This window comes from Lissotriton helveticus, chromosome 5_1 (genome assembly GCF_964261635.1).
Source record: "Lissotriton helveticus chromosome 5_1, aLisHel1.1, whole genome shotgun sequence".
Taxonomy (NCBI): Eukaryota; Metazoa; Chordata; class Amphibia; order Caudata; family Salamandridae; genus Lissotriton; species Lissotriton helveticus.
In genome coordinates this window covers 244,139,789-244,162,330 of record NC_136065.1, presented here as the reverse complement: position 1 = coordinate 244,162,330, position 22,542 = coordinate 244,139,789, and the positions used below count along the sequence as shown (strand labels likewise).

The 22,542-nt window shown below is 43.2% G+C and overlaps 1 protein-coding gene across 3 annotated transcripts in view; it reads right to left on the bottom strand.

Moving 5' to 3' along the window:
- The window catches only part of LRSAM1 (leucine rich repeat and sterile alpha motif containing 1), a 362,528-nt gene that overhangs the window by 49,247 nt on the left and 290,739 nt on the right, over window positions 1–22,542 (bottom strand). For all 3 annotated transcript variants that reach the window (XM_078642118.1, XM_078642119.1, XM_078642120.1), the window contains 4 exons: window positions 12,328–12,408; window positions 10,251–10,346; window positions 9,085–9,183; window positions 8,759–8,890 (listed from right to left, as the gene is read on the bottom strand). In XM_078642118.1, the coding sequence (XP_078498244.1) occupies window positions 8,759–8,890; window positions 9,085–9,183; window positions 10,251–10,346; window positions 12,328–12,408 (408 nt within the window). The remainder of the gene's footprint in view (window positions 1–8,758; window positions 8,891–9,084; window positions 9,184–10,250; window positions 10,347–12,327; window positions 12,409–22,542) is intronic.

The window sequence follows — 22,542 nt, the reverse complement described above, 5'->3', positions numbered from 1 at the left end:
GCTGTTAATACTACCTGTGGAACTGGCTCTTGGAACAGTCGCCCCTCGGAAAGGCTTTCTGGGTTCCACCACTGCAGAGAGCAGTAAGTGTGACTGTCTACCAACACTAGGTCTTGTAATTGTCCTTGAGCTTGGTTCCACTGGCGTGCTAGGCATTGTTGTAAGGGGCGCATGTGCAGTCGAGTCTGAGGGACGATGGATATGCAGGAGGCCATCATGCCTATGAGCTGCATGAACACTCGAGCTGGCAGAGAGTGTTGTGGTTGAAATTTGTGAATGAGAGATTGTATGTTGGCTATCCTGTTTTCGTTTGGATATGCCCTTGCTACTGTGGTGTTGATTGTTGCTCCCAGATATTGCTGTATGTGGGAGGGTTGCAGGTGTGACTTTGGGTAGTTTATGGAAAATCCTAGATCGTAGCGCGTGAGAGATGTGGCTGGCACATTGTCCGTATGAGTTGGCCTTTATGAGCCAATCGTCGAGGTAGGGAAACACATGAATGTGTTGCCTCCGTAGGTGTGCTTCTACTACTGCTAGGCATTTTGTGAACACCCTAGGTGCCATAGTTACTCCAAAGGGGAGAACTTTGAATTGATAGTGCTGACCTTCTATTGTGAACCTGAGGTATCTCCTGTGAGCTGGATGTACAGGAATGTGAAAGTATGCGCCCTTGAGATCTAGTGTGGCGAGGAAGTCGCCTTGCTGGAGAAGTGGGAGTACCTGTTGTTGAGTGATCATGTGGAAATGATCTGAGAGTATGTATTGGTTCAACGGTCTGATGTCTAGTATTGGTCTGAGTGAGCCATCTTTTTTGGGAATGAGGAAGTATAGAGAGTATACTCTTGTCCCTTGATGTTGCAATGGGACTGGCTCTATGGCACCTTTTTGGAGCATGGAGAGCACCTCTTGTTGGAACAGCGTAATGTGTTCCTTGGACTTTGGACGGTGTTTGGGCGGTATGTTGGGTGGTGTAGAAGTGAGTTCCAGGCAGTAACCATGCTGGATAATTTGTCTCACCCACTTGTCTGTAGTGATAGCGTTCCAGACTGGTAGGAATTGTGTTAACCTGCCTACGACTGGTGTTAAATGGTCTGGAGGGAGTGTGAGCGAGTCACTGTTTGTTGGTGGCGGAGGCTCGTGTGTTACCACCACCCCGTCCTCTGCCCTTGTTGTTATTGCCCCTATAACCTCCTTCCTCTGTTGGCACTTTTATTAAAGGTGCTTTGGGTATTACGTTTGTAGTTTGTGATGTGTTGCCTCTACCAGAGCCTCGAAAGGAGGAGCGACAAAAGGAACTTCTAGATTGTTGAAACTGAAGTGCACCATGGACTTAGCCGTATCGTATCTTTTTTCATCTTTTCTAAGATGGTATCTAGTGCAGGGCCAAACAAGAAATCTTGATTAATGGGCTGGTTGAGGATGGTTGATTGCACTTCATTTTTAAAGCCGGAAATGCGTAGCCATACATGCTGGCGTGGTAATACACTAGTGTTGATGGACCTGGCGGCTGTGTCCGCTGCGTCAAGGGTGCATTTAATGGAAGCATTAGTGATAAATTTGCCTTCCTGTATTAGGTCGTTTGCTTTAGCTTTAAAAGGTTCTGGCAGGTGTTGTAGTAAACCCTCCAGTTTGTCATAGTGTTCTCTATCGTAACGTGCTAAGAGAGCTTGTGTGTTGGCAATTCTCCAGGTATTTGCTGCCTGGGAGGCCACTCTTTTACCTGAGGCTTCTAATATCTTTGACTCTTTGTCAGGAGGGGGAGCATATCCTGTCGTTTGCGAATTAGCTCGTTTTCTGGCGTTTAATACAACTAGTGAGTCTAATGGTAACGGAGACTTAATATAAGAAGGGTCTGTAGGGGCTGATTTATATTTTTTCTCAATTCTGGGATTGAGGACACGCGCTCTGGCAGGATCTTTAACAATGTCTGGCGCGTGCTTTAGTACCCCTTTTAACATAGGAAGAGTACGTACACTTTTCTCAGATGTTGGAAAGGTGTCAAATATGAAATCCTCTTCTATTGGGTCAGTGTGCATGTCTACACCATGATACTTAGCTGCCCTATCCACTAGCTAGTTAAAAACAATGGTGTTGTCAGTAGGAGACGGCTTTGTAGGATATGGAGAGGTGTCAGGGATGGGTTGTGGATCATATGTATCATATGTATTATTATGGTCACTCCATGTGTAATCTTGGATATCCTGATCTTCGGGTTCTACAAAAGGATCCTGAGGATCTTCCCCCATGTTTCCTGTCTCATCATACCCTGAAGGTGTAGGAGAGTAAGGCACGTAAAGCATGCCAGGAATGAAAGGACGAGGAGTAAAAGGCCTTGAAGGAGATGTCCCAAAGTCTTTTTTCTTTGGGGGAACAGGAGAAGAAGTGTCAGTGTCCAGTGATCTTTTCTTCCTCTTGTAAACTGTTACGTGTCCTGTTTCATCGCCGAGGTTTTTGGCTTTGTCGCTTGTTTGTGGTGACTCTTTGGCTCGAGGGCCTTCGGCTGTGGAGCTTTTTTCGGCTCGACTGCTGGTTTCAGGTCGGGGACCTTTTTTGGGTCAACGACTCTTTTTGGTTCGACGTCTTTTGTTGGCTGTACTGCCTTTTTTAGCTCGGCGACCTTCTTTGGTTCGACGACCTTTTTCGGATCGACCGGTTTTTTCGGTTAAATAGCTTTTTTCGGTTCGACGTGGTTTTTGGGCTCGACGACCTCTTTCGGCTCAAGGATCTTTGTAGACTCGACGACCTTCTTTGGGTCGACAGACTTTTTTGTCTGATCTGCTTTCTTTAGATCAACGGCCTTTTTCGGGTCGACGTTTTATTTCGGATCGACGACCCTCTTTGGTTCGACGCCCTTCTTTGGATCGATGACCTTCTTTGGCTCGACAAACCTTTCAGGTTCGACAGCCTTTTTGGGAAGAGTGTGGCTCATTCCTGGGGTATCTGAAGGCTTGGGTATGGTCTTCGGAGCCGAGCCGGAAGGCGGGGCCTCTGAAAGAGTCTGTCGGTCTCGGCTAAGGTGATGCTTCGACCGGAGCCTTGTCTTGAGGAGGAAGCGGGGTCGGGGCTTTGGTACTCACGGTTTGCCCCAGTGTGATCTGGTCATCGGAGTCCGACTGGTCCTCTACGGTGACTATTTCTAGGTCGGAGTCCGCCGCTTCTGGGAGTTCATGTTCGTCGTCGAAAATATTCTCCGGTTCCGGTGCCTGCCGCTGCATCTCTTGTCTAGCGGCCCTTCGGTTCCGGATAGTTTTTTTCGATCGGAACTGAGCACAAGCTGGACAGTTTTCCTCGTTGTGCTCCGGAGAAAGGCACTTGTTGCATACTGTATGTTTGTCAGTATGTGGGAATTTGGAGTGACATTGTGGGCATTTTTTAAACGGGGTCCTTTCCATCGGCAGGAGGCCCACGTGGCGTCGATAAGGCCCAACGGCCCGCGTCGACGACCGGATCGAGATGGAAAGTATTATCGAGTCAAGGGGTACTGAACGAGAACAATACAGTCGAGGTAGAAGGCCTTTTGGCCTTAGAAAGTTGAAAACTTTCGGTTCCGAAGTTGGAGATGAGGAATAGCATCTGAACCCAATGGCGGAGAAAAACAATCTGAGGATGGAGAAGATGCCCATGCGCACTGTAGTCCAGGGGAGGAGTCACCTATCACGTGATACTTCGAAGTCTCTTCCAGGACAACAAGGTGCAAACATCCAGACCCAACACTAGGCGGCGATCTATGCTAAGATATGAATTCAGCAGCCCACATGCCTCGAACATAAGTTTTATTATATGCAGGTGACATACTGTGTTTTTTGTCAAGGATCAAGTGATATCAATCTATAAAGTCCTGCATATGCTTCAATATTTTGGTAGACATTCTGGGCATAAACTGGCACAGACCAACTCAGTACCCATTGGTGGCCTATGACTAAATGGCGGATTAGTCCTCAACCTTCGAGGTGAGGCCAGAGGGATTTACATATTTAGGAGTCTATGTGACTAGTAATGAGTTTTTTTTTTAAATCACTGAGGCTTAAAACATTAGCACAGCTACAAACTGAATACAGCTTTGCAAAAATATTTCTGGTACTGTGTCCTCCAGTAACCTCACGGCTATGGAGTTATACCATGCTATTCTATGTCGAATGTGGAGCCTCACTTTTGCATAACCGGAAAAATCTTGAACAACCGTTGTTAACAGCCCTTCAGGCTCAGTCAATCCTGGCCTCCATCAAGTACCATTTTTCTTCTGGGTTCAAATGCTCTCAGTAAGAACATGTAGTCATTGAAAAAAGCATTATGTCTGAGCAGATTCAAAACTCCTCTGCACAACCTTTGTAAAGCTTGTGAACAACAGTACTTTTATATGGGACCAAGTACGTTGATTTAGCAATGTGCCCAATAGCATTATTGGCTCTGTATATCCAGTTTAGCAATGAGCACCCTTAGAGGGTCCGGATGTGAGCCAACCTACTCCACCAAGAACAAGCATTTGCAATGCAATAGGTCTCGCATCAGGAAAGTTTGAGCTATTGGTATTGTAAATGACTAATATTTTATTTATGTGTTGGTTTTGAAAATAGCTAAATTAATAGCTTTGTCATTCACAATGCCAATAGTTTTAACTTTCGCAAATGTGACACCTATAGCATTTGTAATGCAATATGTGTTGTATTTACGTGACTTAAATGTATTGATATTACAAATAATGTCTTCATTTTTTTAATAATTAATACTTAAATGAAAGTTATTGTGATTTATAATGGCAATAGGTTAAACTTTTGTAAATAACTTTTGTGAAGATTATTTTCAGTGTATTTTATTGTGATGAAAATCCAAGAACAGAAGTGAAATATTAACATCTTTTTGTGACATTTGTAATAAAGCTTGAAACATTGAGAGAACATATTTGAACTAGTTGTTGTTGAATGGTTGCACAGATTGATGTTGTGGTGGCGACGAGTGATGCTGTGGCATTGTGATGCTGTGGTAGCGCATAGTGATGTTGTGGTGCCCCGGAGTGATTCTGTGGTGGTGCTGAGTGATTCTGTGGTGGTGCTGAGTGATTCTGTGGTGGTGCTGAGTGATTCTGTGGTGGTGCTGAGTGATTCTGTGGTGGTGCGGAGTGATTCTGTGGTGGTGCTGAGTGATTCTGTGGTGATGCTGAGTGATTCTGTGGTGGTGCATCATGTTTGAAACTGCAGAAAGTGAGAGGTGTCCGCCTTATAGTGTAGAGTCTGCAGCAATTATGACGGTTTTGTCATAAACAGCTTTGCATTTAAAATATACAAGTCCAGACGAGCAGTGCGCAATAACTTTTAACTCCTTACAGAGTCAATAGATTTCACGCTAACAATTTTTTTGAAAGGTCAAAAGAAAAGCCGAGCGCAAACATTTCCTGAGCCTATCATATATTGGGGTACTTTGCGCATCGGGGTTGAATGATAGGATAAAGTGCGTGAGCTAAGTAGTACTATGCACAAAGTGGAACGAAAGTGTCTATTGTCTATGTCCTTTTCCCATTCAACAGACTCGTAATGGGTGTGAAAACTGTGGTGTGGTGAACGTAACCCCAATGATCGGATTGCGACACAAGTATAACTCATGTTACATGAAATGACAAGTTTCACATAAATACGTTCACCATTACATTTTCTTACACAGCCCAAAGAAATTAAATCTCAAATACTGATTATCCACGACAGATTAACAAAATACACATGTCAGTTAATACGTTCCTATTAATACACATTTGGGGGGGGGGGGGGGGGGTTGTGTTGGGGCGCGCGGCCGCTGCCCTGTTCGAATTTCACGGTTTGCTGGCCTGGGGGCAGAACGGCTGGTGGGGGTGCTGAGGGCGGCAGGGTGCGTGCCGCAGTGAGTGCATGGGGATAGGGTTCGCGTGTCCGTAGGGTCGGGTTGTCTTTGGGAGGGGGAGGGGGGAGGAAGCGGCGGTGGAGTAGTTTGCTTAGGGGGCGCTCCTTGCTCCGGCAGGCTGCAGGCATTGTGCGGGGGCCTCCGGTTGTTTTGGCGTGTCGGGGGTGGGAGGTGTTGCAGGGGTGGCCTTGGGGGGTCCCGACTTCCGCTTGCGGTTTGCGGGCTGCGCGGTTTTGCAAGGACGCTATTTTGTACCTTGTAACATAGATGATGCAGGCCCTTCTTCCACATTCTCGCCAGAAACGCTTCAAATAATTGTCCTGGCTTCCGCTTGCAGTTTGCGGGCTGCGCGGGGCAGCGCGCTCTCCGGCGGGGCTGCCCTGCTGCTGCGGTTGTCCTCGTGGTAGGCGCCCACGTGGGACGTGCTCGTGATGCCTTGGCGGGGCTTGCTGGGCTTGCTTGTGTGCTTCCCAGAGAGACAGGAGATTGGGAACGCGCGGCCGGCTCCGATCGCTTTTCTGACCGTGCGCTTTTCTGAGCGTGCGCGTGACAGTCTCCTGTCTCCTGGGAAGCAGACCAGGCAACTATAGTATCGCGCCTGCGCGATGGCATATGGCTTCGCCATATGCATCGCAGGCGCGAGACCTAAAAAAGAAGACAGGCCTTTGGGTTTCAAAACAATAGTTATCCACTCTTCAACAAAGCCACTGTGAGACACACTGTGGGGTAGATAGCCAGGATGCAATGCCTAACCGTCAAATGCATGTCAGCCAAGATTGAGTTTTTTACAGATTCATTAAGCAATAAAGCAAAGTTTATGTTATCGACTTAGAACCCCAGACAGGACGAAAGAGAGCAGGTTGGGAGGTGGTACTCCTAAATAATACAGGAGCACTTGGAAATGCTCATATTACAAGATACATGGTGGATGTTAGTAGGCATTCTTGTGAGGGAGGAATTCACTCCACTGGGTGCTCCACAAAAGGGCCCACATTCCTACTGCTAACCTCAAACGGCACAGTGGGACCATACACCCCACCCAGACTGGGCATACACCCTGCAAGATGATGCAGAGCTGACCTCATCTACCACTATGATCCTGGCCCTGGATGCTTGTAAGGGATGGCAGCCTTCTCTGACTCATCCAGCTTTCTACGATCTCTGTCCAATGGTGCAGGGGTAGAAAAAGGTGTTAGTTGACCTGTTCCATATAACCGACACCATAACAAATTAGAACAATCAGTTCCCTCCAGAAATGTAGTCCATTTATTTCCTCTGTGGGCAAGGTGCTGCTGTATTTTGAAAGACTGACAGTGCAAGTTACAGAAATATGAACTTATAACTCTGGCTCATTTTCCTGGAGGCGTTGAATTGCTCAGCTGTTCATAACAAGCCATGGGATGTCTAAACATGGTCAGGTGTACAGTAGCGAGTATACTCCTTGAAACGAGGAAGTACTGTTGTCCAACCAAGAACTTGCATGGGGTCTTCAGAAGCTTGTTTTCAGAGTAAGCATCATAAAACTCAATCATGGATAGGTGAAAAGGAATGCATGACATGAGCACTTGACATAGGGGAGGTTACATACGTTGGTGCTAAACAACTATTTTGCATATTATTTTTTGTCTCGACTCCAGGCCTCTTCACAGTGCAAACTGTGTTGTTTGCGAACCAATGCGTCACATGGTTTCCTTCACATGTCAGTTTGTAGATCTTGAGGCTAAGGAAATCCTTCCAGTGTCTGTTTGCTAACGGAGCATCTCAATAAGGCATACGGGTTATGCTTAAGGTTACTCAGAAGAAGGCTGCGCAGCCAAAGAGACCTCAATATCTTTTTCGGTTACTCATCAGTTTAAGAGTGGATTGATTTATTTTAACAATACAGCAAGGCTGTGGTGAAAAGGGGTATTAATTGCAGTCTTCAGTTTCTAAATTCTCATCAACTGTGTCCGCTGTGAGAAGCACCGATTGGCATTTCACAATGGCATGCTTTTCTTTCATTTCTCTTAGTGGTACTGGATTAAAATAACCTACAGATCTCATACATGAATACGTCATATCCAGAAAAATATTTTATCACAATAGCAAAAACTTTGTCTTTTTTCCAGGAATACCCATGATGCAACAGGAAAAAAAAAGATAACAAATGTAAAACAATGAAAATGTGGAAGAGGCTAAAAAAAGTTAGGCAGAAAATAAGTTAAAAAAAATCCAAAGATATGACTGTTCAAGAAAAAATGAAAATATGAACACCAAGAAAAATTAAGCAGTGGTCGAAAGAGCAAATCTTAAGGAGAAAAAATAGGAAATAAAAAAAACTTACAAATTCTATGTGGAAAACCAAGAGTGTCCACAGATCCTCAAGATGAAGAGAACACATTATTCTGGTACTTATGGAAGAGATGGCACAATAAGATCCTTAAAATCCGCCTGAAATTTTAGGACAGTGACTCCTAATCTTTATATAAATAGGAGAAAATCCTATTTTTGCTAAGTGTTTCATGATAACACCCCAGTCAGGAAGGGCTGTTTATCCATCCGATGTGAATCACAGATGAGATCACAAGAAGAATAAGCCATTTTATCAGGGATGGTCATCATATTTTCTATGTTAAGTGAAATACAACATTTTCACCATCACTATCTGTAGACTATGGAGTATATTTGCTCTCATATTCACGGCTCATAAGATATATGATATTGAAGAGTTGCGGCATGCAAAATATTCTAGGTTCTAGAAACGAAGACTCAAGCCAGCAACAAAAGACAGGGTAATATTGCTACCCCTTTTAGGTTTCAATCTTTGCTTTGATTCTTCAATGCATTTCCAGCAAACATTTGAAATCCAAGGAATAAACAAATGGAGCCTGCAATTCCACTGGATTCTTACTTTCTGAAGGTCGCTGGGTGTCATGCCTTGCAGCATCTGTAAGGAAATCCGATGATGTGCAAATATCGGAAGGTACTTCTCAGCAGAAAGTTCTATCAGCAGATTCACCAGCTCCCTTTCCATTCCTTCCTCCTGCAACACATGACAAATGATCAATAAGTATGAGTGGATTCACACTGTTTTGAGCAGACGCACGAGTTTCCACCCAAAATGGTATTAGGACTCCTTCAAAACTTCTGCACGTCGAACTACCACACTGATTTACAGGTCAAGTCTATAGAACTGGTCTGTGGATATAACGTGTAAGTGCACTTCCTCTGACTTACCTGCAACCTAAGAGATAAGGGCTTCTGGTTTAACAAGCGCTGATACTGTATCAACCAATAGTTTTCTTGCTTTGCCTCACTTTTTGCATCCATCTCCGTCTATAGAGGAAACACAAAATATGGATCACATTTTATAACGTGTTTGAATAATGAAAACAACAAACATAGTTTTTATTGAATGACAAACATTAGTTCAAGTTAGATTTGTCACATCACCATCATTTAATGATATCAAAACAAAAAAATACATCAGCTAGACTGCGGATAGGGAGAGTTTCCCACTATCTAATATCAAACAGCATCAAATGGAAGAATGCGATATCTTCAAATGTAAGCCTACTTATATGCAAACATTTACTGTGAGTCCCAAAAAATTGCATACATCAAAATGTTATGAGGCCAAAGTAACACAAATGAACATGTAAGGGCAATTAGTGAACAAACTAGGGAATACAAACAGCTTCCTAAACGAACAATCCATAATTCAGAAATTAAAATGCTGTTGTTTCAATAAATAAATATATCAAATGCCATACACTGGCTCAGTCACAAAAAATACAAATGGGCTAATGTACCCATCCACAAAATACTATGCCTGTACAGGCAGTGGCAAACCATGAAAATGGCAGGAAAGCCAATAGATGAAGGGGCATGACCCAAAAGCCACCCTCTCTCTGTTCTTTTATTGTACATTTTTTTGAAGCAAGGACGACAGGAAGTATTCATACAAATAGAGCTCTCTGTAGCCAGACCTAAAAACTATCACCAAGAAATCAGTTTGTGCTGGTTTTAAAATACCTGCAATCCCCCATACTATAAAACACTGATTTGCTAATTGCACCTATCTCTAACTTAAAACGCTATAGAAATCGCTTTCGCTTCACCTTCAGTACGAAATGAATTTCTATTCATTTTACTAGTCAGGAGATCATAATAGAGTGCTTGTAAGCTTGAGCCCTCCAAAAATCAGAGGGCAGCAGAGGTGTAGGAAGAACAAATCTGAACTTTGCCTGCTTGAACGGATTGTTATGCAGATTGTCAAAATTACATACAGGTGACAATGTAAAAGCCGGTTTATTTCCCATTAAAGATATATTTTTTTTATTTAACGGGATGCAACCATGCTATTCACACGCCAACACAAACCATGGCAAAATTAGACATACTAATATTTCTTGCAATTCTTCTTCTCTCTGCTTCTTCTCTTTAAGCAGCTGCTGCAGAAGGTTGCTGAGGGCTCTTCGTTGTTCGATGATAAGCTCCTGGAAAAAAATTCAATGGAAAAGATAATTCATGCATTTAAAGACCCCATGACCTCAAATCCACAACTGTGCCATCTATTTCTACATGGTGTACATTGCCATAACAGGATCCACACATACACATGAAGATCTGCTACAAATTTACACAATTTCCAAAGTTTTACCAAATTTTTGACTGAAACGCGTATAGATTATAGATTTCCTAGGCAAAACATATTTCACCCACCCATAGGTTGAGTAATGACTCACTTCCTGCTGACAAAAATGTATGATGTAATTAACAGTGAAGTGAATAGCACTAAAATAGCTTAAGAGCACCATATCAAATTTGTTATGCCGGTGCTCAGCATGACACATTGCTAGGACCATATTGATTTTGTGACCTTTCCCAGAGGCATTTCATTCCCTCAATTAATTCTTGGCATGCCATGCAGAAGTAACACTTTAATCCAATTCATGTGATAAAAATGACTGCACCGGTACACAAAGATCTGCTTCGTCTAGAAACCAGCAGATTTTGTGGGAGATTAACAGATGCAGAATTCCCAACATATTTACATCATTCATCTCATCACCATGCAAAGTAAAGTCCCGGGAACATGCTTGATCCTGAGGAGGAATTAAATAATAGTCAAAGGAAGCACAATTTGGAGAGTTCTTAGTGGCGGGCCTCTCTGTAATCCAACATGGTCATCTTTAGTCTGTTTTCTCAGTGGCCCAATGTATACAGCGAGCAGGTACATTCACATACCTGTCCCCATCTGAAACACCCAGATAAAACAGATTACCCTTTTAGACACAAAATACCTTTTAAGGAAGAAGGAGCCTAGTCTAAACTTCCTGGCAGCATTCTCAAACTGTTAACAAAAATTATATGGAACTATGCATGGTTAGGTAATATTCAAATTGGCATTCAAGTGTTAATATCTTGGACTTCCACAGGACGGGTTACGCATCGACTGCAATACAAAAGAGGCATAGAAAACCATGCATCTATGACAAACAAAATCAAGTAAACATGTTATGATATTTAAGCAGTGGTAGCAGAGTTGTAGGAAACTAAACAAAAAAATGAAAGATAAAAGGATTTAAAGAGTGATATGCAGAATAAATGAAGCAATGAGGGATTTTACTAACATGTCTAATGGCTTTTAACATTAGTGGTGCCCATTTAATGTCTTAATCTGTTACAAACTACTCTCTAAGGAACCCAACAAGCCTGGGCAAAAACACAGAGTGAGGTACCTAAGAAGGCGACTCCTTAAAATGTTCTTTACATTTCCTGTAGTAGCTTAACTAGAGTGCCAGCAGCACACCTATACTTCACAACTTCTGTTCTCTCCAAAATCCAACTTCCAAGGGCAGCACTAATTCACCAAGCTCCCCAACCTTCATGCTGTTAAATGATGTCACCTCAAGTCCTCGTTGGTCGCCTGAAAAAGATCGGTCCCCAATTGTAACCTCGAATCTCACAGAAAGGGAAACTATTTACCACCCAATATCCATCCTATCTCCTTATATTCCGTTTCTCGAACACATGCTACCTGCACATGCAACTAATTAACTAGATCTCTGATGGGTACATCAAAATGCATTTGCAAACTAGGACTGTAACAAACTAGGACCGAGACACAACATGACTATTAACACTACCCAAACCTTAAAGGGCCACATGCCTCTAGGTCTGGAGAGTCAATGCACCAAGAGATTGAGGGATGTGAAATAATTGTGTATACTCACCAATGAAGAGTGGATTGGTTTATTAAAGCAGGGCAACAGTGGGAATGTAACAGTGTTAGAGATTGACACATCATGCAATGGAGTCTAAAATCATTGGTCCTAAGGCCTCCAACCCGTGGGAAGAATGAGGACTTAGATGGGCACTGGGTTAAAAGCGACAGTAAAGAAAGTACCTCGTGCAGACAGCAGTTTGGAAAGTATAGTGAGACAGTGGATATCCAGGCAGACAAGCCCTACATACCTGCAAAGCCTCTGTGTCCAGGTCTCGCCTCTTTAACTCCAGCTGTGTCAGCTGCAGTAACTCATTTTCTATTAGTTTAATCTAAACAGAAGATGAGACAGGGTTGTTTTTTTTTACTGACAATTTAAAAGATGTGACGCCACCTGCCCCTTCGAAGTCATCCGCCCCCGTGTTGGTAAATTCTTCTAACACTCAAATTTCTTTAGACACTTGCTAATGTCTGTTCTGCCTATAACTAGGAAACTGCCAAAACACTGGTATTCTGTGTTTTACTGATATTTGAAAGCAACCATATGTGACAAGTTACGTGTTGATGAGTATTTTTGTTGCACTAAAGCTTTAGATCTAGGGGTGTAGCATTAACTAGGTTCTATAAAATTCTGGAATCCATAAACTAATTCAGGAGAGATTACAAATACTGCAAAACAAACTTTCCACAAAGAATGAGACTAAACACTCATGTTCTTTGGCAAACAAAAAAAGGAACAACATCCTTTACCCAACAATGTCTTACTGCTGTTGTAAAATGTCTTCCCCAAGGTCCACACAACCAGATTAAAAAAAGAAACTTAAAAAAATGTGTTTTTAATTTATACTTCATCATCATTCACACATTTTCCATCCAGCTTGGCTTACTATCATTTTATGAATCTGTGTTCTACTATGATTGAGAAATTTGGATGCATTGCCACATGAGGCATGCTCTCTAATCACCTTACTCATTTTTTCTTCCACAGTATCAATGCAGAGTAAAAACACTACCTCACTCAAAAGAGCCTCTTCCAAAAAATATATTTGTATAAATTGATAGTCACTCCTTGCTCTTTATCAAAGTGGAGCAGCGCATTGTATAATGAAGACATCAAGTTATCTGCTTGAAATAACTCAAGCAGCTTTATGTTAACCTGGAAAGAGAGGAATAGATATGCAAGGGATTATCTTCGACTAGGCAAAGAGAACTTTTGAGGTTAACCTATCTCACAAACGTTTCTGCACCAGCACACTTCTTTTACTGGGCAGCAATGCTCTGTAATGCCTTCATGATTTCCTGCAGACTTTTCTCTGAAAGTACAACTTGTGTTATCATATATATGCCTATGACACTTAGATATATATCTGACTTTCCACGGAGTCGGAGAAAGGAGACACCTTAGGTTGCTTCACAGATGTACAAAGGTGAATTCACCGGCACTGGATCTTTCTAACTTCCTCTAATATGGAGATGTTGTTGTGGTCCAGATGCCTGGCTACATCACAGTCTGATTTACCATTGACTAGAACCATAAAAACCTGCATTTAGATACCAGCACGCATCTGATCCCTCAGACCAACAATGTCACTTACAACACATGTTCAAAGTACTGAATCTCCTGTAAATTCCTGCTCTATTCGTCTTTCTGCAATTGATTAATGACATTACTGCAGAGGTGTTTTCCCATATCGTCTACAACAATAGAAATTATCTGGGACATTCCCCGAAGACAACTATCAAGACTCAACAAGACCAAAACAATGCAACCTCCCCTGTCTTTGCCTGGAACAAATGATCATGTCTCAAACTCTGACTGTCCTCCACCAGCACCAAGTCTAGCAAAGAGGTGAATTCAAGAGGTGGAGGGTCTTAAAGTCCTGCCAGATAGTGTCATACCAGTTGTCCAGATGCTAACAATAGGCTACTTAAAACAGAAATATCATTCATCCATTGAGACCCCAGTGTCATGGAGTTCAAACCCTGCAATTTGAAGTCATTTCCTTAAGGAAGTCCCTTGAACTATCTCTTCAGCAGCAACTTTATTAGGAAAAGACTGAATGAAAACTCACTCTGACTGACAAGATTTTCTCTTTAGGCTAAGAGCTCAAAACACTCAGTTTGCTCATCACCCAAAAGTATCCTCTCGGATGGATAATCTTTCCCATGCTATAGAAACACTACTTCTCTTTACTGAATGGTCCGAAGTGGCCTCTAGACTCTGTTGGATACCCAACAAAAACAAACAATACTATAAACTAGCTATACATGTCTTTGGGTACAAACCACCTCTGTTCCTTGGTTAAAAAGCACATTCACAATATTTTATATTTTAAAAATAAATGTGCTCTGCTTAACTCCTACATTGTCCTTCTAAGGTTTTTAATAAGGGAGAGGTGTGGCGCCGCGGCCAGGGCGACTGACGCTGGAATCTGGGGACCACGGTTCGATCCCCGGCTCCGGCGGCAGGTTAGCCCAGCACCATGTGACTCTGGGCAATAGCTCGCTTAATCTTCCCGACGGCCCCCAGCGCCTAGAGACCCTTACGGGTGATTGTGCGCTTTACAAATGTGGACTTTACTTTTTTACCAATTGTGAGTCAGACCTCTGCCAATAACCTGCAAACTTACATGAGAGGTACCGGCATGCACCACAATGATGAAGCACTACAAACATTATTGAGGAGAGGTCAAACTATATGTCCAAGACAGAAACCTGTGGTCTCATACGTTCATCGGCTTTCGATCCACCCATTTTCTATTCTTACTACTTCTAGAAAAATGTTCTGGAGTGTATCTTGATATAGACACGTCTCTCCAGAACTAGATAAATTCAGTTGTCAGTATGTTGCAATTTCAGCCCCTACACGAACTACCCAAAATGTGTTTCAAATTCCTTTCTGTAAAGACTAACAAGTGCAAAAGGCAGCAGTGCTTAGAAAGAAGAAGCATGAATCTACTGCAAGAAAGTCAATATTTGGCTCCCTGAGAAGAAAAATACTACATTTCTAGATTGTGGTCTTGGCCTTTTAATATCTACAGGGAGTTTCCGTATCACATCGCTGAGAAACATCTGTTTCGTATCACCACATGGAAATGAGAAGTTGGCAAAATACCTTACTATTGACACTACTAAGCTTTGTTGTCCAAGCTGCATTAATTTGGGATGACATTTTATCTTATATGGTGCTATTACATATCCGACGTCAACTGAAAGTACACCAATTTTTATTAGGATGTCTCCACCACAGAGACCCAACAGACAATGTGTGTTATAAAACTGCACTCAGTCCATGACACAAAGAAGTGCATTTGAGGAGTGAGTTGATTCCTGAAACAGAGTGAAGGTGACAGTTGAGAAAGGCAGACTGAGTGGACATTATATGCTTTTTCTCCTTTTGACTGGCTGCCTAATTCTGTAATCATGAAGTTAGATAGATATTAGATATGCACATTACATACATGAATACAAGTACAAGTAGAGAAATCCGGCTATACTCCTAGAGATAATGATGAAACTGCAGGGATGAAATCACACTGTGAGCCAATTAAAGGTGCTGATAAGGGTATTCAGGCTCAAACTGAACCATTTCAAGTGAGACAGACAGAAGAAGGGGGTTTAGTGAGCTCGAGGCTGCCATGTTATGGTTCTTCTGTCACATAGGCTCGTTACTCGAACCTCTGGAACAATAACTGTGATACAAGACAGAGTAGGTAGCGGTCTCAAAGGCCATAGAAGGCACTTCACTAACAACAATTGGGTGATCGTCAACTGCTCGCATGAGATTTACATTCTGAGCCTCAAAAGATGGTGCACTTCCAAAAATACTGACTGTCATTCTTCAGAGACTTTTAGTTTGTGTACACTTTCTGAACACTGAACTGAGTTAACAAAATTATACTATTTTAGAGATTGTGTCGAATAGAAACCAAGAGGGGCACTCAATCTAATTTGGCGAGGCACAGCAAAAAAGAGAAAACTATTAATACCTCTTCAAAGAATGAGAACTTTAAGGATGCTCCTATCCAAGATGTATCATCGTAAATGATTCCAAGTTTGGATGCCCCAAACTATCTTCTTTCCAGTGGATAAACCTAGCAGTCATCTGGTTCTTGAATTGTATGTAGCCTTCACAATTGCTTCTCTCTGGATAAGTAATATGACACCCCCTATAGCTCCCTTTCCTATGCTACTCAAAATACCAAAGCCTCAAGAAAATAAAAGAATGATACAGTGCTGAATCGTCACTTTACAAGTTATATTTAAACCAGGTTAACTTTGAAGCATGGGAATAGTTAAAACTAAACCCAGAACAATAAAAGTCTGAGTAGCTTTAACATGTAAAATTGGCTGATGTTTGCCACCAGTTAGATTCAATTTTCAGATTAACCTGATCTTCATGTCTTTACCAGGGACCACACAACTGATTTTCCTATTCAGTTTAGCTTCTCACAGCTTTGACTTTTTAAAAACCTTCTCGATCCCTTCATTGATCGTGCTCCAGAGCTGTGATCAGGGCCACCCATGCTTAGACTTCAGAAAAACGTTACTTGGGCAACCACTCAACATTTTGTACATGGCTAAAAACATGGCAGACTTGTGATGAGACCTTGTCGCAGTAAACATATCCCCACTGGCATCAGCCATGCATTAGCAGTTTGAAAGGGATATCTGTAATTCTAATGCTGTCCGTCTTGACCACACTCTTTGAAACCATCAGTTAGCTCAAGTCCTTGTCATGCCCCTCTCCAAGGTCAACTGCTGCACTTGGGTTTGCAGAGTCATCTCTGCAAACCCCAGTGCACCAAAACTTACAGGAAGATTTAAAGAGCACAAACCTATGTTGTTCAGGTCATCATCAGTGCTAGATGCAATTGCCACGTTTTTTCTCGAGATGTATGGGTACTTCCTTCTTGTAACCATGGTGCTCACAATCACTACCAATTACACATAAGGGCACCAGGTTTTTTACATGAAGCATCACAAACATTTTGAAAAAAGCTGCAGGCTTAGGAAACGTATTTAAGGCAATTCTAGAAAGTAGATTCCAAGAGTACTGTAGAGGAGTCAAGGAGTCAGAATACTCTAAAAAGAGTTTCAGAGGAGTTTTGCTTAGAAGCCTGACACACTCATGGCCTGCCGATTAGAACCCCTATTGGAATATTTGAATTCAGGTGCGGAGGAAAGTGTACCACTCATGTGAGTGTTGGGCCAACAACACCTCCTTTTAATTTCAAATTTTAACAGAAATGTGTGTGTACTTCCTAAGGTTCATAAAGTTCCTTCAAGAATGTTAAACACAGTTGATATTCCAGTATAGTAAGGTGTAATTAGAAATAAATATATTGCATTAAAGTAGCTTTCACCATGGAATGCTTTATTTGTCTTCTTTTTTTTGTTTGCAGAATAAGGATTTAACCAAAAGGGATGTCTTCAGAATTAACCAACGCGTTTCGCCCTATGTAGAAGGTGCGGGAGACAGAACAGAGGCAGTATGGTTTAGATCTCCACGTTTCCTCTGTTCCTTCTCCTGCACCAGCTTCAGTATATCAGATATACGAATCACAGAATTTATGCTGTTTAAAGGCAATAAGGAGTCTGAGATTGTGTGAGCCATTGTGACACGTTGTAGATAATGACTTTATTGTAATATGATCTAATGAAATTTGTGTTAAGACATTCTCTTTTACTAAACAAGTTAAATTCAGGTTAAGAGGTATTATTAAACCTGGGCGATTAAGTCCACTCCACTCGTGGAGTTTGCGTAGTTTTCCACACTTCGGTTTATGCGCAGCTCGGGACTTATTTTCTTCACTCACACTCGTCCACGTCAAGTTGACAAATGAGGAAAATCCACCCCCTGGCAAGATTTTTCCTCGTTCGCGATCGTCAACGTCAAGTTGGCAAGGGCGAGCGTGGAAAATCAACCTCATGGCGCGATTTCTCAACTCGGGCGGTCGAATTTCTCATTGCTAGTGGTCGCATATGCTTGCGTTTAGAAACCGTCCATTCACTTGGAGAAAGCTGCTGCTCGAGTAAAAAATCTACTTGAGCAGCAGAAAGTAAACATCGCCCGCTTGCACCGTGAACCACGATTATTTCACAGTGTAGGCAAACACCCGGCACTGAAAATCACCACAAACAGCATTTATCTAACGCATTCTGCCGCTTGCGGAGATCCGCATAGTGAGGCAGAGGGTTTTTTTGCACTTCGCGGAGTTCTGCTATGCAGAGATTTTTTCCTCACTTGCCAACTTGACGTTGATTAGCGCAAGTGAGGAAAATCCACCTCCTGGCAAGATTTTTTCTTGCTCACGATCATCAATGTCAAGTTGGCAAGCGCAGAAAATCAACCTCCTGGCAAGATTTCTCCAAGCGGTCGGGGGTTCTCATTGCGAGTGGTCGGGTATAGTCAAGACCACTCGTGTTGAGAAACCGTCTGTACACGTGGAGAAAGCTGCTGCTCGAGTAAAAAATCTACTCGAGCAGCAGAAAGGAAGTAGGGCCCGCTTGCGCTGTGAATGCTGCTGTTTGCAGAGAACGGACAAAACCCGGCACTGAAAATCACCACGAACAGCATTTAACCAACGGACTCCGCCGCTTGCGTGTTTCCGCGTAGCACAGCAGAGTGTTTTTTGCACTTCGTGGAGTTACTCCGCAAACTTCGTCCAGGCTGATTACCTTGTTGGCTGTGTTAAATACCATACTACTCTCCACACCTTTACAATTGTGCCCAACTATACTGGTGTCTAAATCCCTGATGCACATTTTTTTGTGCTAGGAAACCACGGATCATACATGTGCATCATGACATAGGTATGTGACAGGTTGTGGCTTTGTTGGACTGGGAGGGGCGCCCAAAGCGCTATCCTCGTAGTGGTGGAATGCTACCTGCCTGGTGAAGACATGAGGAGAAAAAGAATCCCCCAGACAGATTATAGTATTGCTGCAATCTTGTGAGCGGGGTGGGACAGGCACTGGAGGTAAAAGGAGGAGACTGCACTTTAAAAGACTGCTATTTGCTTCAGTGATAGATCACAAGGAGGCGCCCGAACACATCTCAGGAAGGGAGATGGTGCGGATATGGCAATCATAAAGAGTATCTTTTGATGCACATATCACTGCGGCTGACATTCAGGTGGGTCCTCTGGTCACTCCCATGAATTGTGCTGTTGGATAATAATCTTTGGAGTTGTGCCTACTGTGACAGGCATCTTTCAGGAAGAAAGAAGAAAAGGAGAAGTGTCCACTTCCAAGGAAGTAGAAACCCAACATAAAACTTCAAAGTCTCAGACCCTAAATCACATTTAGTGTCTGGAAAGGGACTATAAGAAGGGTAGGTTGAGACCCCAAACATTATCATCTGCCATGTAGCCAGACGGGCTTTGTGAGAAAGGGAAGCTCTGCAAGACTTCTGCCTGTGACCAGGACAGGAGAAACAGCCTGCTAGGTGTCCTGCTGAGTGAGGGGTCAACACCCAGGGAAACCAAGATCACCTGCCCTAGAGCTTGAAGCACCAGCGCCTGCCAAGACCAGTGTGCCCTGTGAGGGAGAGGAGAGCATTGGAAGGAGCAAGTTCCAGTGGGGAGCCCTACTGTGAGGCCTCCCTGTGCGAGGTGCGAGATTTCGGCTGTGCACTGATCAAGCTGTAGTCCGTGTGCAAGTGGGTTTTCAGCAACCCCCAGTGTGCAAGGAGAGGGCCGCTGCACACTGAGCTGCGTGTTGAATGGCATGCAGGTCTTGCTAGGTGCGTACCGCAGTGCTCGGTAACACTATATGCCAGATAGGGCCCTTGGTAAAGTTACTACTTCAAGGAGTGGCAAGACTTGTGGCCATCTGGGTAGGGCCAATTGCACTGGAAGACCCTGTAACCTTATTACCACGTACTGTGGCAACCCCGTATGCCAGGAGGGGCTGCCTGTACCAATGTTGCAAAAGGCGGATTGGACCTGCACTTGGGAGGAAACTGCCCCGGAATCACCGCTGAGGACTGCGTGAGGTGCCGTATATGAAGTTGCACCCTCACTGCCTCCAGTCGGCAGCTGGTGAAAGGACAACCCCCCAAACCCCCCTCCACCTCTCCCGTGTCAGGAGACCACCACCAGCAATGTTCAGGAGAGGAGAGCCTGTGCCGCTGGGTGCTGCCGCGTGGTCTGTAAACAGCCATACTTCACCGAGCAGGACCTATGGGTACGTTTGAGGGCACCTTCTACATCGCTGAACTCTGAATGCTGCAAAAGTAGGTAAGACATGAACTGGGCCAGTTGGTCCCCAGGGGGCTCGCAGCGAACAGTTCTGTGGCACCATAGACACTTTTCACTAAAATCCTAAAGAGTCAAAGGCAACTCTTGAGTACAGCCTAATAGTGTACATTCCCTTGATGTGGCCACCAGTGATTGAGGAATAACCTCAAACATTTTACACGAAGAAGGGTAGAACAGGGATTTTCCTGTCAACTACTAGACCCCTGATCTCAAGGTGGATTGTGTTGTTGCTTTTGAATATTTTATTTCTTTGCATGTGTAGAGTTAGAAATAAAATTCTGCTTTTCTTATAAAAGCAAGTATTTGGCTGGACATTTATTTCTTGTTCGTACTGTTTGCACATTTAGTTATGAATTTTGTTCACTAACCTGTATGAGCCATGATTGCTCAACCACAGCTACGATTGAGAGTCAAGTGCAGAAGGGGTACTTGGCCCAGTTGAGCAGGATTGATAGTAACTCGGGTCCCAGAACTCCAAGAGAAAAAGCCCTCAACTACCACGGTTGGACTCAGTAAGCCCTACCTGCCCCGTGGCTGTCCGAAAGGGATTCTGACTCTTCCCAACTCCTGCAAGTCTACAGCTGGAGGTCAACTCAACTGCTAGCAACAATCAGCTCAAATCCTGAAGGAGCAAGGTGCACTACCCCAATGTTCATGATGTCCGGGGTGAACTCAAAGGTCTGGAGATAATGGATGGATATTATTCTTGTAACACTCCTAGATAAGTTGCAAACATGGCATCCAAATCTTTGATGGCTTCTCCAGTTCATCTACTCAACTCCCAGCTCCCGCTATTCTACACATAAAATGGAGCTAGCGGCAGTAGCAAAAGATCTCCTCCAGGCCTAACCGAATAAGGCACACGAATATGAACTTCCTTTATTCTAAGAGGCCTTCCATGGTAGGAGACAGAGATAGCACCTTATTCTGGGAAAACCTTTATGGAAATCGCAAACACGGTTTCCTGTTCTACTGGAACTTTTACTGGCTTCTGTAAACCTTGGTTTCCTTGGACTCTTATGAACCCATCAGTGCACTTTCACCCACTGATTGAGAAACAACAATTTCACCTGGGGCATGGAATATATCAAGGGATGATGGCAAGCACTAAGACTTTCGGTGGAGGCTGCAGTCTTCATCTGATAGGCCTAGTGGGATACTATAAATAAAAGATATTTGTCAGCATGGTGCATGTGGTCTTGTTGGTAGGAATGATGTTGTAATTTTGTTAGGTGTAGGAAAGGGCCCCTTTTTTACATGGTCACCACCACTTTTTGCCTGATACCATGTGTGCGCCATGCCTACAGACACGGAATGAGATATAAGTAAGCCACTCCTATAGCAGGCCTAACAGCCAGAAGGCAGGCTGCACTATATCCCATGTGTGGACATATCAGCATGAGCAGATATCACCCTGCATAGACTGGGATAGTCCTAACAGGACTATCCCAGTCTAAACAAAATCCAACTGGTGCACCACACAATAGTTGTACAATAAAGTAGCTATGAAGTATGATTCAGTTTCCAATGTTGTATTACAAATCTTCTCTTTATTCAAATAGGTTCAGATGTGGAATGTATATACAGCAGACAACAGCCAACGCATTTCATCCAAAACATTGGACTTCTTCAGGGCAAGCGTTTTAGAGGGTGAATGATGATGATGATGCCACCAATCCACCTATCCAAGTATGGGGATTACACATAAATCTAGTCGCCTCTGAATACCCGTAATCTATATAGAAAAGATTATTTCCAAATGGGATGATTAATCGAAAAAATATTAGGTATAATCGGTTGCGGATCTGTCCAAGTAAGGAGAACTATGGTAAATCAACCCTCAAACTGGCACTGAGATTCACACCAGTACCATGTCTACACTTCTCCGATACCCACACAATGGCGGAGAAGTGTAGACATGGTACTGGAGCGAATCTCAGTGCCAGTTTGAGGGTGGATGCATCCTTGATCTCCTTAATTGGACAAGTTGAGATGGGTTGTTTAATCACCATTTTATATTTGAGAGTGAGCTCCTTAAGTTTGGTTTTCTCCTCTGGCGCTAAGGCCAGTTTCCATTTCCTGGCAAATGTCCTGAAATAGTTCTAAATTTGAATAGGTTGTATTTTGACATTTTGTTTGATCATGAATTGGGTCCTTTGAATAGAAAATTATTTTACATTCTTTTTTGAAATTGAGTCCTTG